Source organism: Miscanthus floridulus, chromosome 8, assembly GCF_019320115.1.
Source record: "Miscanthus floridulus cultivar M001 chromosome 8, ASM1932011v1, whole genome shotgun sequence".
Lineage (NCBI taxonomy): Eukaryota > Viridiplantae > Streptophyta > Magnoliopsida > Poales > Poaceae > Miscanthus > Miscanthus floridulus.
This window is the reverse complement of record NC_089587.1, coordinates 91979166-91994183: the sequence shown is the minus strand read 5'-3', so window position 1 is coordinate 91994183 and position 15018 is coordinate 91979166. Positions and strand designations below refer to the sequence as shown.

The window sequence follows — 15018 nt, the reverse complement described above, 5'->3', positions numbered from 1 at the left end:
ACAATTGGTTAGGTACATTGAGTCTAGCGATCCAGTTTTGGAACCTTTTCATAGTGAGAAGTCTAGTATAGTGTGGCTGATCTCTGGGATGATAAGGCCACCAATCTCGATGGAAGTTTCATGCGCATTAAATAAGCTGATATGGCATAGTTTAAATAAAGAGAGATGAAAATAGTTTTATGGCATGAAATGAGTTTTATGGTGATAAAACTTGTTTACACAGTTTTCAACATTAGGGAGTCTTGGAAATAGGGAAACTCTTACGGAGACAAATGCACGTTGAGGAGAACTGTACATGGAAATTTATTGACCTCTAGCTGGAGGTGGAACAATTAGCTTCTATACTATTTAACTGACGAGGAGGCCGGATTCCTTAATTTGGCAATTTTGCTAAAGTGAGATTTACTCCTCCCAATCTTTGTAAAATGTCATTAACTTAAGAGGCATTTTTCCTATTCATAGTTCAGCAGTTTGGGACTTCGAAATTCCAGGTGCTGACTAGAGATAATCTACAAAAGAGAAAGAGAATGGAGGACAAAACCTGCCTTTTTCTGTTGTGAGATGGAATTGGAATTAATCTTGTCAAAAACTTATTTTTGAACTATGTAGTAGCTAAACAACTTTGGATAATTATTTTCCAAGTTCTGAAAGTTAAAATAGGAAATACTTTCGTTTTTATTGAAACCATGTGACACGTCCACATCAGCCATCCGCGTGATGGATCAAGGATCCAACGATTGCTGGCCACAAGGCGCTGCAGGGCCCGCTTTATCATAAGAGCAACTCTAGTAGAGTCTCTGCTTTAGCCCACGTACCAAAATATGAGGGTTCAGACGAAAGAAAAAATGTGCTTAGCAGGATCCCATTTGGACCCTGAAATTTAGGTACGTGGGGGCTATAGGCCAAGCCCCCAAAGGACAGTTTCCTCTGTTTCTTCCCCGCGCGCTCGCCTTCTTTCGCTCGCGCTGCCGTTTTCCCCGTGTATGACTTCCCGGTGGTGGCCGCGACATGCCCAACGCGCACGTAGGAGAAGCAGGAGGTACCGCGCGGCTCCGACAGCGAGGCGAGTGTGGCCTGCAACAGCCACCGCCGCCGAGCCTTGCCCTCCCGATCCCCAACCTCGACTCCGATGCGGACGCTGATGCCAGCGCCGGCAACGGCCGCCGCACCCCTTCCCCGAGGCGTCACGGGGAATGAGTAAGCCGTGCCCACCGACCGCCGCGCAACCTTCCCCGCGAGGACCCCATGCCTTGCGAGGACGAACTGCGCTGCCGCCTCTTCCCTGCGAGGACCCGACGCCTTGGCAGTAGCCGTGGGCAAATTTAACCGAGAACCGAAACCGAAAGAACCGGAACAAAAAAATTTCGGTTCCTGATATTGAGGAACCGAAATAACAAAAGAAAATTCGGTTCCTACTCTCGGTTAGCCGAATTAACCGAAAGAACCAAATTACATGAATTATACTTCACTTACTTGTATTTTGTAGGATTATATTTGGTTTATGTGTAGTGTTTTATATTTGAACTTGTGTTACTATATTGCTATTGTTTTCTTATATATTATTATTAAAAATGAATATAGTGTTGCATAAATTTGTCTTAGAACAAGTATATTTATTATTATCTTGAGGTCTTCTGAAAAAAATTCGGTTCGTTCGATTAGAACTAGAACCGAACCGAAATGACCGAGAACCGAAATACTTGGTTCCTAATTTTTTTTTAAATCGATCGATTTCCTGTTTTCGAGGAAACCGAACGCCACACGCAGGATGAGCGGATCGACTTCCTCCATGCCGCGCGATGAGCCTCCTGGGAGCAGCGGGATCGCGAATCGCGGCTGCGGTCCTGTGAGCGCGCGTTTAGTCTGCGGAAGTTCGAATTTGGGGCTACGGTAGTACTTTCGTTTTTATTTGGCAATTAGTGTTCAATCATGGACTAATTAGACTCAAAACGTTCGTCTCGCAATTTCCCACCAAACTGTGTAATTAGTTTTTTTTCGTCTACATTTAATGCTCTATGCATGGACCGTAAATATTTAATATGATAGGTACTGTAGCACTTTTTGGGAATTTGGCGAGGCCTGATTTGCTGCGCAGGTGCATGAAACGGGGTGTGGCCGCGGTCAGCCAGGCTGGGACAGGTGGGGGCCCAGCCTTCAGTGGGAAGGGAGAAAGGGCAGTGGGCCCGGGCTGGGCTGCTGGTTTTCGTAAACTGGCGCGTGGCTCGGTGCAGGTGGGGGCCGGTGCTGCAGCGCCTGTCGGCAGTGGGCGCGTGTGCGCGGGAACGGCGCGGGCGCTGCACGAAATGGCGGGCAGCTCCACAGGGGCCTTGATTGCAAGGGCTAAAGTTTAGCCGTCCGATGTTTCGATGTAATTAGGAAAACTAAACATAAATTAATTATAAAACTAATTACATAAACCTAGGGCTAATTCGCATGACGAATATATTAAACCTAATTAATTTATGATTAACATATGACATCACAAGCGTTAATTATGGATTAATTAGACCTAACGCAGTGGCTTCACTGGTGGCTTTGTCAGGCCAACCAGGCTGGGTTGCCAGCATGTGCAAAATTTAGGTGCTCCAAGGCAGACTTCAATGGTTCCAAATAGTTAGTCTAGCAATAATTTTATTGACTATTCAGAAGAGATCGTGTAGACAACGACTTCTAAATAGTTAGTCTATAACGATCTTTTAGAAATAACTTTCTCACAGCTCACGTAACTCTACACTAAAGTGTTTATTTTTTATTATTTCTAAATCTCACCTACCTAGCTATTTGTAAATTGTGATCGAGGACGCCCTAAAGGTGTTGGTGTGACTTACAGATGCTCGTATTACCTCAGGAGAGAGACAGACGTCAACAAGAGAGAGTGAGATAAAAATGGTGTCAGTTTTTTTAGACTTTGGTACGTGCGGTGCTTGTTTAGTTTCAAAAATTTTGCAAAATTTTTTAAGATTTTTCGTCACATCGAATCTTTAGACGCATGCATGAAGCATTAAATATAAATAAAAAAATAAAATTAATTACACAGTTTAGACGAAATTTACGAGACGAATCTTTTAAGTCTAATTAGACTATGATTGGACACTAATTGTCAAATAACAACAAAAGTGTTACAGTACTATTTTTCAAAAAAATTTGCCAACTAAACAAGGCCTTGGAGTGGAGTAGTAGTCCTAGCTAACCTATGTCTAGGTGGAGCAGAAAAAGCTTCTAAAGCCTAGTCTTGTTCTCCTGCGTTGGTGAAGCCCTTACACCCAAAGCAAATTAAAAACGACTCCCTCAGTCTCAAATTCACTTTAGTGTTCTACATCAAACTTGTATAACTTTAATAAAATATATGGAAAAATATCAGAAAATACAATATCAAATGTTTCATTAAAATCTATCGTTAAATGATAGTGTATTCTTTAGTATTATGAAAAATAACAAATTTATCTGTAAGCATGGTCAAAGTTAGAAATCCTCGAATTGAGACGAAACTAAATAACTAATAATTTTGGACAGAAAGAGTTTTGAGCATGGTCAAAGCTGGCAGCTTGGTGAGCGGTTCACGCAGATCAAGACCCTCCACTTCTAAGGGCAGTCCGAGTGCTCGAAACTACGTTTCCATGGTGACCACCTCACAAAAAAAAAATCATCTACAGAAACCATCCTACATAATAAATGTTGGTGTTCTCTCTCTCTCCCTTATCCCTTCCTCTCTCGAATGCTCTCTCCTCCGGTGCGAGCGCGGTGGCACAGGCGATGATGCCTCGCCTACGCAGTGCTATTGCGATAGGCTGCGCTACCCGCGCATGTAACAAAAAGCTGCAACTGCTCTTCTTTCTTATTAATGATATAAGTCGGATAACGGGATTTTAAAACAAACACCATGATTCCATTTCCGTGAAGCATACGTGTTGCGCGCATCACATGCCTGCCCTGCGACCAGAGGGGCCCTTCTGCTGCGAAATAAGAGAGCAGGAGCCGTTTTGACATACGAGAGGCAAAGTCAGGATTTGAGGCTCCGGTAGAAGGGCCTCAGCTCCAGCAGGGGAGCGCGCGTCATGTGCTGCATCTTGGCTGACACCGCTAGCTAACCCCTTGGTCTACGTTGGTCTAACACTGGGGTTTATTGGCGTCAAGGACTAATGTTAGCAGCCATGTCCCCGTACCCATTCTCATTCTCGGAACGGAAACAGGACTTAAGGTATTATTTTATAACGTGGGAAAGAAAACGTTTCTATTCTCGGAACGTGGAGGTTCCTGGAACAGAGAACGTGGGAACAGGATGTTAGATAATCTACTCTTATCTTGTGTGAACACAGTAAAGAAAGACGGTGTCGAAAGGTCCTCTGCTATGATACTGTAGCCGCTGTAAGTGTAGGCGCCGCACGGCTCACCTACAACACTGTAGTCACATGCAGAGGCCGGCGCAGAGTCAGCCCTGTATGTTATCTAGTTACTGTTACAGCAAGACAGCTGTACTGGGACTAGATGTATAGAGTTGTATAAATAGACTACTACGGCAACTCACTAAAGAGAGTTCAGACTTGCCATCTCCCAGACAGGGCTTCGGCCAACGCTGGTGTCTTGTACTGTGTGTGCATGCTCTGTTCTCCCTTCTTCTTCTAGCTCTAGCCATAGTGTGTGGGGACGGATAACGCTTGTTCGTGGACGGCACGACTAGTGGGTGCTCGGCAACACTAGCGGGTGCTCGACAAGACTAGTGAGTGGTTCACTCACCTGAGCCGGTGATCCTGTGGGCCAACAAGTGGTATCGGAGCCGTACAAACGTTATTATCAGACTAACCGCTGGCGATGACAGGTAGTTCGGAGATGGGCGACAGCAGTGGCACTGCTGTGGCTGCCCAGCCATGATCGGAGGTCGTTGTTCGTACGGTGTTGGAGGTCAGCGGCACCAGTTGGTCGACGCTGACTCACACCAACTATGGAGAGTGGTCGGTGACCATGAAGGTCAAGCTCAGAGCCCGATGGCTCTAAAATGTTGTTGACAAAGGCCCGACAATGAAGAGGATGATATGTCAGCGTTGGAGGCTATCCTCGCTGCTGTATCAGCGGAGTACGGGGAGCCGTTGGGGACGAAGAGCTCGGCTAAGGAGGCATGGGAGGCTATTGCGGTGATGCGTGTCGGTTCTGACCACGTTATGAAGGCGACGGCCCAGCTTCTGAAGCAGGAGTACGCCAACCTCAAGTTCAAAGATGGTGAAATGGTGGAGGACTTCTCCCTCTACCTGCAGACGCTCATCAGCAAGCTGGAGAGCCACGGTGTCACCATCGATGAAGAGGAGGTGGTCTCCAAGTGCCTCCACTGCGTGCCGGCAAAGTACATCCAGATCGCTCTCTCTATAGAGACGATGATGGACTTGTCCTCCCTCACCATTGAGGATGTGACAGGCCGTCTGCGGGCGGTGGACGAGCGCCTGGAGCAGGCAACAGCAACGAAGGACAACGGGAACTCCTACCAACGGAAGAGGAGTGGGCTGCTCGGAGAAACTCCGGGAAGACAGCCTCCTCCAGCCGTGGTGGCGATGCCAAGCTCCACGGCAGGGCTTCTTCAGAGAAGAAGAAGTAGGTCGACCCCAATGCCTATCGACGCTGCGGGAAGATGGGCCATTGGGCACAGGAGTGCCCAAATCGCAAGCAGGAGAAAAAGGCTGAGGCTCATTTGGCGCAAGCCAATAATGAGGATGAGGCCACTATCCTGATAGCGATGTTCTGTGCACTACACGACATCGAGGCCGAGGAGAGGGAAGAGGCGACGACGGTGGAAGGGCCTGGGAAGGCCCTAAAGATCGTCAGGCTCGATGAACCACGCGCCCAAGTCTACCTTGGACGTGTGGCCGCCGACCAGGAGCAGCGGTGGTATTTGGACTCTGGTGCCAGCAACCACATGACGGGCTCCAAGGCATCCTTCTCGGAGCCCGACGACGATGTTATCGGTACGGTGAAGTTTGGTGACGGTTCAAGGGTGGCTATCCAAGGGCACGACACCATCATCTTTAGGTGCCAGAACGGGGAGCACCGTGGCTACGTTCCAACATCATCAGCATTGGTCAGCTGGATGAGTGCAGTTGCGAGGTACTAATCAAGGACGGAGTCCTTATGATCAGGGACCGGAAGCAGCGACTTCTCGCGAAGGTGAAGAGGTCCTTGAACCGGTTGTACCTGCTCGTCCTAAAGGTAGAGCAGCCGATGTGCCTGGCGGTAAGGCACTCCGAGGAACTATGGACATGGCATGCTCGATTCAGACATCTCAGCTTTGACGCGCTTGGTTGGTTGAAGAAGATGGCCCGAGGGCTACCCCACATCAAGCACGGAGGCGAGCTGTGTGATAGCTGCCTAGCCGGGAAGTAGAGGAGGCTACCTTTTCCAAAGGTGGCCAAGTATCGCGCGAAGGACGCTCTCGAGCTCGTCCACGGCAACCTCTATGGGCCGATCACACCAACTACAAACAGTGGTCGACGGTATTTCCTCCTGCTCATGGATGATTGCAGTCACTATATGTGGCTGCAACTCCTTATGAGCAAAGACGAAGCGGCGGCGATGATCAAGAAGTTCAAGATGCGTGCGGAGGCCGAGAGCGACAAGAAGCTCCGCGTGCTAAGAACTGATCGCGGCGGCGAATTCACTTCGATGGAATTTGCTACGTACTGCGTGAATCAGGGTGTGGAGCGACACCACACCACGCCGTACTCGCCACAACAGAATGGCATGGTGGAGCAATGGAACCAGACAGTGGTTGGCATGGTCCGATCCATGATGATGGCCAAAGGTATGCCAGCAAGGTTCTAGGGGGAGGCGGTGACCACAGCGGTGTTCATCCTCAACCGCACTCTGACCAAAGCCCGATGGGCAAGACACCGTTTGAAGCTTGGTATGGGCATAAGCCGAGCGTGTCCTTCCTCCAGATATTCGGCTGTATCAGCCATGTCAGGAAGACGAAGCCAAACCTCACTAAGCTAGAGGTCAAGAGCACACCGATGGTGTTCCTGAGCTACACGAAGGGTACCAAGACATACCGGCTCTACGACCCACGCGGAGACAAGGTGCTTGTCTCGCGCGATGTCGTGTTCGATGAGAAGGCGGCTTGGGACTAGAGCAGTCCGAGCACGGGGGGAAGCTGGTGGCTTCACCAGCACCTTCGTCGTCGATTGGTCATCCACGGTGGTGGAGACGCTAGGGAAGAGGTGCCGAGCACTCCAGGAGGAGCACAGAGCACTCCAGCGGTAGAGCCGGGAACTCCTGGGGTAGTGCCGAGCACTTCGGGAGGGATGTCGAGCACTCAAGGAATAGTGCCAAGCACTCCTAGAGGGATGCTAAGCACGCCAGGAGTGGTGCCGGAAGGTTCTGTAGTGGTGGTGACCATTCCAGGACGGGTGCCGAGCACTGCTGTGGTGGAGCCAAGATGTCTTACAGTGGTGCCAACTACTCCAAGACTAAGGCTGAGCACTCCTACGGTGTGGCTGAACACTACAAGAGTTATAACGAGTTGTCTAGAAGTAGTGTCAAGCACTGCAACCATTGTGCCGAGCACTCAAGGTGCTATGCCAAGCACTCCGGCGGAACAAGAAACTCCATCAATGCTGATCGAGTTCGCCTCACCTCCAAATGACATCACTGAGTTCGTGGATGCCTTCCACGAAGGTGAGGAAGTGTGGTTCCACAGGCTGGACGATATCGTCGGTGGCATAGGACCCTCATGACTGGCTGGTCGGCTGTTCAATGACGTAGAGCTATTGCTCAATAGTGCAGAGGAACCACCCATGTTTGTGCTAGCCGAGCAGGACAGAAACTAGCGACAAGAGAGGCTGGAGGAGATGAAGGCGATCGAGAAAAACGAGACTTGGTAGCTCATCAATCTACCTCTAGGATGTCGTTTGATCAGCCTAAAGTGGGTGTACAAGATCAAACGGGACGAGCTCGGCGCCATTATCAAGCACAAGGCACGCCTCATCGCCCGAGGCTTTGTTCAGCGCGAGGGTATAGACTTCGAGGAGGTCTTTGCACTAGTAGCGCGCATAGAGTCGGTCCGTTTGCTACTTGCTTTGGCAGTAGCAAAGAACTGGCACGTCCATCACTTGGACATTAAATCGGCCTTCCTCAACGGCGAGCTAGCGAAGACGGTCTTCGTCAGGCAACCTCTAGGTTTTGCCGTCAAGGGAGAGGAGCACAGGACGCTCCGACTGCGCAAGACGCTCTACGGGCTGCGGCAGGCCCCTCGAGCATGGAACGCCAAGCTTGACGCCACGCTAGACGAGCTTAGGTTTCAGAGGTGCACAACCAAGCACGCACTCTACACACGACGATGAGGGAAGGAGGAGCTCATCGTTGGCGTGTATGTGGATGACTTAATCGTCACTGACGCGTGCATGGAGGACATCAATAGCTTTAAGCATGAGATGGCGGCTCATTTTCGAATGAGTGATCTCGGCGTACTCTCCTGCTACCTCGGCATCGAGGTGAGACAGGGGAAGGAGGAACTCACGCTCGGTCAGAGCGTGTATACCTCTAAGCTACTGGAGCAGAGTGGCATGGTTGAGTGTAAGCTATGCATGACTCCGATTGAGGAGCGACTAAAGCTGACGAAGGCCAGCACCGCGGCGAAGGTGGATGCGACACTCTACCAAAGCATTGTCGATGATCTGCGCTACCTAGTCCACATAAGGCTAAACATTGTGTTCGCCGTGGGTTATATCAGTCGCTTCATGGAGGATCCTAGAGAGGATCACTGGGCTACGGTGAAGCGGCTACTACGCTACGTCAAGGGAACGGTAGATCATGGAATCATTTTCCCAAAGACTAGAGGGGGTAGGCTGTAGCTCATTGTGTTCAGCGATGTAGACATGGCAGGAGACATCGACAGGCGACGGAGCACCTCTATCGTGCTCGTCTTCCTCGGATCGGCCCCAATTTCATGGTTGTTGCCGAAACAGAAGGTGGTGGCGCTATCTATGTGCGAGGCAGAGTACGTAGCGGCGGCGACAACGGCGTGTCAAGTTGTGTGGCTACGCCAGCTGCTAGGCGAGCTGACCGGCGTGGAAACTCACCCACCAGCACTGATGGTGGACAACCAGCCCGCCATCGCCCTCGCGAAGAATCTGGTTCTGCATGACCGGAGTAAACACATTGACGTGAAGTTCCACTTCCTCAGGGACTGTGTCGATGGAGGGCAGATCGTCATCGAGTTTGTCGAAACTGGTCGGCAACTCGCGGACGTCCTCACCAAGCCGCTCGGACGTCTTCGACTCACAGAACTGAAGGAGATGATCGGCATGGAGGTGGTACAAGGGTTAGCAGTAGAATTAGGGGAAGATTATTTGATAATCTACTGTTACCTTGTGTGAACACAGTAAGGGAAGGCGGTGTCGAAAGACCTCCTGCTGTGATACTGTAGCCGCTGCAGGTGCAGACGCCGCACGGCTCACCTGCAGCACTGTAGGCACATGCAGAGGTCGACGCAGAGTCAGCCCTGTATGTTATCTAGTCACTGTTGCAGTAGGACAGCTGTACTGAGACTAGATGGATAGAGTTGTATAAATAGACTTCTACAACAACTCAGTAAGGAGAGTTTAGGTTTGTCATCTCTCAGATAGGGCTTCGGTCAACGCTGGTGTCTTGTACTGTGTGTGCATGCTCTGTTCTTCCTTCTTCTTCTAGCTCTAGCCATAGTGTGTGGGACGGACAACGCTTGTTCGTGGTCAACACGGCTAGTGGGTGCTCGACCACACTAGTGGATGCTCGGCAAGATAGATAAGTGGTTCACTCACCTAAGCCAGTGAACCTATGAGCCTCGACACAGGAACGTAGGCATGTTTCCTTCCCAGGCTACTAAGGGACTAATCTGCCAGCTTTTTTAACTGCTCGCCACGTTCCTCCCTGGAGGGGACGGTCCGGATCACACGTGAAGCCTACGCGAGATAGGAAAAGATTAAGAAAAGACATAACTATTGTTCCCATGTGGCACGTCTGGATCAAAGACACCTTGATAACTATTTATGTTCCCAAGACACGATCGGTCATCGGAGGTCATATATACACAAGTTGTGGGTTGCATATCGGGATACTGCCTAGTTACTCGGGTTCCAGTGGCCATATAGCATGATTTAAGACAAGACCACAGAACCTTTTGAGCAAGTCAAGAAAAATATGATTCAACCAAACGGCTGCTAAGCACACGACGCCGCATCTGCCGCTAACGGCTGCTAAGCACACGACGCCGCATCTGTCGCTAATCTTGTCTATATGCGGCTAAAATGTAGCTAAAGGTTTTCCCAGCAAAAGTTTAACAAGAGTGTTTCATCCTCCAGCTAATAGACTTAGCTAAACTTTAGCCGATATTTTATCTGAGCCATATGGACCCCTGTCAGATAAATTTAGTTGGCTAAAGTTTAGTTGTAGGCTTTAACTACGGCGCCCCATGCCCCGTATTCGTCAGGTGCAAGTTGATGGCCGCAGTTAAAAGTTTCGATTAATAACACTGACTATATGCTATGCATCAAACCAAACAGCCTCCCTAGCAACATGTAAAGGGGTTATGTCGGTACAGAAAGTGACCAACTAATAAATATTTATAGTTTTGTTGTACGCTGTAATCGGAGGTGGCCTAGCACTCAATGACACGGAATTTAGACTGGTTCAGGCAATGTGCCCTACGTCCAGTGTGGGTCAGTCGGTGACTTTATTCCTGAGCCCAGGTGCTCGAAGTCTATAGTGGGGTTACAAACGAGAAGGAGAAATGAGGGGTGTACGGTCGGTCTGGTCGGAAGGGCCAAGATCGACAGGAGTTATGCTATGAATGAAGTGTCCAACCCTAAACCTGAACTTGAAGAAGTCGACTTAGGTTAACTCCTTTTGTGTTTGGATGGAGCACATCCTCTTTTATAGAAGAAGGGGACGGCTTTACAAGTGAAAGGGAGAGAGAGCACGGAAGTTCCTAAGCCTTGTTGCCCACGCCGATGGGGATGGGACAATGGTGGGCGCTGTAACGTCCCACCTCTATAAGGCCAGGCCCACTTACATCTGACAGCTTTTCTAGGACATAGACTGCCCTCACAGACCCACACAAGTCTTCTCTGCGCACTTTGTCCTCACTCATGCGCACCCGGGAAGGACTTCTCGGTCGGTCACCTATCGCTCCAGGCCAAGCACGCTTAACCTTAGAGTTCTTAAGAGATGGGCTTCCAGAAAAGAAGTTGCAACTTGTTGGTATAAGTATCATATTAATCCTGTTAAGCCCTAGGCCGGGGTGTTACAGGCGCCCGCAATACTGTTGATGTCACTGTAGAATGTCAGGTACATGTGGGAGGGTGAGCTACTTTCTTCAAGACTGGAGGACGTCGGTACCTACAAAAATATTGTCTCCTCCGACTGGAGGCATGGCTTTACCACATTCACCTGGTACGGTGAATTTTGGCACCCACAATACTGTTGATGCCTAGAGGCACATGGGGGTCTTACCGTATGGGTGTTTTGACCGGCGCCTACAATACTGCATAAGTAATTGTTGGCGCCTGCAATACTGTCTGTGGCAGGGCGGTTGTAAAACACTGTTCCGCAGGGTATGGTCCCTAGTGCCGTGGTTTGACTTGCGAGCCTTGTCTTGCCTTCCTTCGTACGCTTTCTGGTTCTTTCCGAGTGAGCGTCCCTGGTCGGATGGCCCCAGTCGGTTCTGGCACGCTAGTCGGAGGATAGCGATGGGCAGGATTTCTACGAACCCCGGTCGGAGACACGGGGTCGGAGTCGGAGGCGGTCCTCGGGTCGGGCTTTCCGAGTGGAGGCTGTGCGAAGGCAACCGGGGCCTGACGCTAGCGCTCCGATCGGAGAGGCCGTTCGGAGTCGGCCTGAGCCTGAGCTAGTGCTCCGGTCGAAAAGATGGGCCGAAGGCGGCCAGGGCTTGAAGCGAGTGCTCTGGTCTGTTGAACTTAGTACTCTCAGGCCAGTCCAGAAGAAAAGAAGGCCGTCCTCCTGGGCCGAGCCCTGGCGTGGAAGCCGGTCCCCGAGGGACCCCGAGTTTATGAACCCGACAGGAGCCCCCGAGCCCCCGGGCGATTCAGGCAGAATCGTCTAGGAGATTTTTGTCTTGCCAGCGAGTGTGCGCGAGCGCACCAGCGGGTGTAGCCCCCGAGCCCAGGAGCGGTTTGTGTCGAACCGGCTGGGGGGTGTTTCTGAGTTTGTCAATGGGGGATGTTTTTCTGTTTTATCGGCGGGTGCGCGCGAGCACACCCGTGGGTGTAGCCCTCGAGCCCCAGGCGGTTTGGGCCAAATCGGCTGGGGGTGTTGTCTCAGTAGGCGTGTATTCATGTTTTTTTAGTTTGAGACAGAATTTTGTTAAACCATGGCGTCGTTGCGTGTCGTGGGATCAGGTGAGTCGGAGTCATGAATGGACCCTGGCGTCGGTGCGCGCCGTGGGTGGAGCTAGTTCGGTTCGGTTGTGTTAGAGCTCACTGATCTTTTGGCATCGATGCGTGCCACGGGATCGAGTGAGGCGGAGTCATGAATGGACCCAGGCGTCGGTGCATGCCGTGGATCAAGAGAGTTAGTTTAGTTAGTTCAGGAAGCCGTTACACGAGTTTAGGAGTCGCAGTCCTAGGAGCCATAGCCGGATGTCGCCGATCCTGTCGACGCGAGTTTAGGAGTCACGGTCCCAAGAGTCGTAGCCGGATGTCGCCGATCCTGTCGACGCAAGTTTAGGAGTCATGGTCCTAGGGTTTCTTTGGAGCGCAGTGAAGCTGTCTGAAGCCGTTATGAAGATGTTGTTAGTTTAGTTAAAGATCAGACGAGGCGGTGCTCGTGGGTCCTGGCGTCAGTGCGCGCCGAGGACCGGGCGAGTCATAGTCATGGATCTGGCAAGTTCGAGGTCGCCGTCTTTGGCATTTTTTCTTGAGCCCCTAAGCCCTATTGGGCCTTTCGTAGGGGTCAATGTGAGTTTATGTGTGTTACCCTATCTGGTTCCTCACAAACCAGGAGGGCTGAGTTTCGTCTCCTGTCCCGATCGCTCGGGCTCGAAAGACTAGCTCGGTGAATTGTTAACGGGTGTGATCGAGTGGAATCTGGGTCCGTCGTTCTTGATGGGGTCAGCATAGCCCTCTTGTGACATTCCACTACTTCTTTACCTGCAACCCGACAGATGCCTAGGTCATTCCAGAGACCAACCTGGGTGGCCTTTCGGCCTCCCCTTCGATGGAGATTCTGTGGGCTTGGCGAGAAGTTTAGGATCAAACGAGAAGGTTGAGATGACTCGGTCTGCTGGACCGGGCTAGGGCCACACGGTGCTCATCTACAGTTTTCTCCCCTAGCTCTGTTTCGGTTGCTCATATCAAATGAGGCAGCCGCCGCTTCGTAATGCAATCACGGAATGTTCTGATGCATTTCACTGCACGTGTGATGCTTAGTTCCTGAGCCCTCGGGCGGTTCATGCCCTAACCGTCTAGGGGGTTCAGACGTATGGAATGAAATGCACGTATGGATGCATGAATGATTTAAATTGAAATAGAGGGGGTTTTATAGTGTTTACCTTTGATAGTTTTGAGTGATAGGGCTCGGAGAGCTTCAGTCGGAAATGTCCAACCGAGACCCATGCTCGTCGTTCGTGACAGAGTCAGCGTGGCCCACATGGGGTGTCCCTTCGCTTCCTACCTGTGTCCCAGTGCTTATCCTGAGTAAATCGATCGACTCAGGAGGCCGGTTGATCTCTCTTGGAGGAGATCTTGTTGTTGGGTCTCTCTAGGTCTTGATGACTAGAGCGACAGGGATCGGAGAGCTTCAGTTGGAGACGTCCGATAAGGACCTACGCTTGTCAATCGTGGATTGGCCCTTGTGTGATCAGTTTTGTATTAATGGACACATGCTCACCTTGATGACCTAAGAGACGGGGTTCGGAGAGCTTCAGTCGAAAATGTTTGACTGGGACCCGTGCTCGTCATTCAAGACGGAGTCGTCATGGCCCACATGGGGCGCCCCTTCGCTTCCTACCTATATCTCAGGTGTGGATACTGAGTGAATCGATCGACTCCGGAGGTCAGTTGATTTCTCCTGGTGGAGATTTCGTTGTTGGATCTTTCTAGGTCTGGCCTAGGGAGACGGGGAGTTGTCCACGTGCGGTGGTGCTTCGGTTTTCGTGCCTGACGTGCGGTAGTGGTTGGTCATGCGGTAGTGGTGGGCCATGTCCTGGTCACGTCCCACCTGATTAGGAGCCATTTTGTCGTGCTGGGCATGTCCCGTCGGTCAGGAGGTGTCCCATCTGCATTAAATGGAAAGAGAGAGAGAGAGTTTGTCGCCCCACCATTTCGCCTTCCCGATCGGCATGCCCTTTCCTAACCGCTGCTCCCCTTCCTTTAAGTAGGAGAAGAGAGAGTCTGTTCGCTTCGTTCTTTTGCCTGTTCATCGTCTGCTGCCACTGCCTTTCTTTTTCCTCCTTGTTGTGAGCGTCTTTGAGAGCTACGAAGGTTTCTAGGAAAGGGGGAGGAGAGAGCAAGGGAGAAGAAGAGAACTCACTGATCCTTTTGCGATCTAGGGCGGAATGTCGGACTGGCGGTCATCCACCATTAGGAATTTGGTGCTGGAGTCTTTTGCCGAGAAGGGGTTTCTGCCGCCGTGGGAGGTGGCGCACTGGAGGGTCCCTGGGAAGGAGGAGTTCCCGCAACCTCATTTCGACAAGGTGGTTTCATTCCTTACCTTCCACGAGCGAGGTTTAGGATACCCCATGCACTGGTTCCTGTGTGGGCTTCTCAACGAGTGGGACCTAGAACTACAGTATCTCAATCCGACGGGGGTGCTGCACCTCGCTGGATTCGTTACTATCTGCGAGGCTTTTCTTGGGATGGAGCTGCACATGGATTTCTTCCAGTGGCTCTTCTCCCTGAGAGCCTTGGCGGTGGGGGACTCGGCTGAGATCACGCCAGTGGGAGGATTCACCCTTTAGAGGAAGCCGGGCATGGGAGACTCGTATCCCGGGTACCTCCCCTATGACTCCAATCGAGGGTGGCATGGGGAGTGGTTCTATATCAA

At 50.9% G+C, this 15018-nt stretch overlaps 2 protein-coding genes across 2 annotated transcripts; both read left to right on the top strand.

The window, feature by feature from the left end:
* Nucleotides 1-5617: 5617 nt before the first annotated feature.
* LOC136469581 (uncharacterized) lies at nucleotides 5618-6804 on the top strand. The gene is made up of 2 exons (XM_066467716.1): nucleotides 5618-6090; nucleotides 6507-6804. The coding sequence occupies exons 1-2, from the start codon at nucleotides 5618-5620 to the stop codon at nucleotides 6802-6804; spliced, it is 771 nt and encodes a 256-aa protein (XP_066323813.1).
* A 1577-nt stretch (nucleotides 6805-8381) lies between these two features.
* Nucleotides 8382-8831, top strand: LOC136469580 (uncharacterized mitochondrial protein AtMg00810-like). Its single transcript, XM_066467715.1, has one exon. The coding sequence runs from the start codon at nucleotides 8382-8384 to the stop codon at nucleotides 8829-8831; it is 450 nt and encodes a 149-aa protein (XP_066323812.1).
* The last annotated feature ends 6187 nt before the right edge of the window (nucleotides 8832-15018 follow it).

Coding starts and splice junctions, on each gene's coding strand:
- LOC136469581 (XM_066467716.1), top strand. CDS start 5,618: ATGGGCCATTGGGCACAGGAGTGCCCAAATCGCAAGCAGGAGAAAAAG. Junction 6,091..6,506: donor TGGATGAGTGCAGTTGCGAG/GTACTAATCAAG, acceptor GGATGATTGCAG/TCACTATATGTGGCTGCAAC.
- LOC136469580 (XM_066467715.1), top strand. CDS start 8,382: ATGGAGGACATCAATAGCTTTAAGCATGAGATGGCGGCTCATTTTCGA.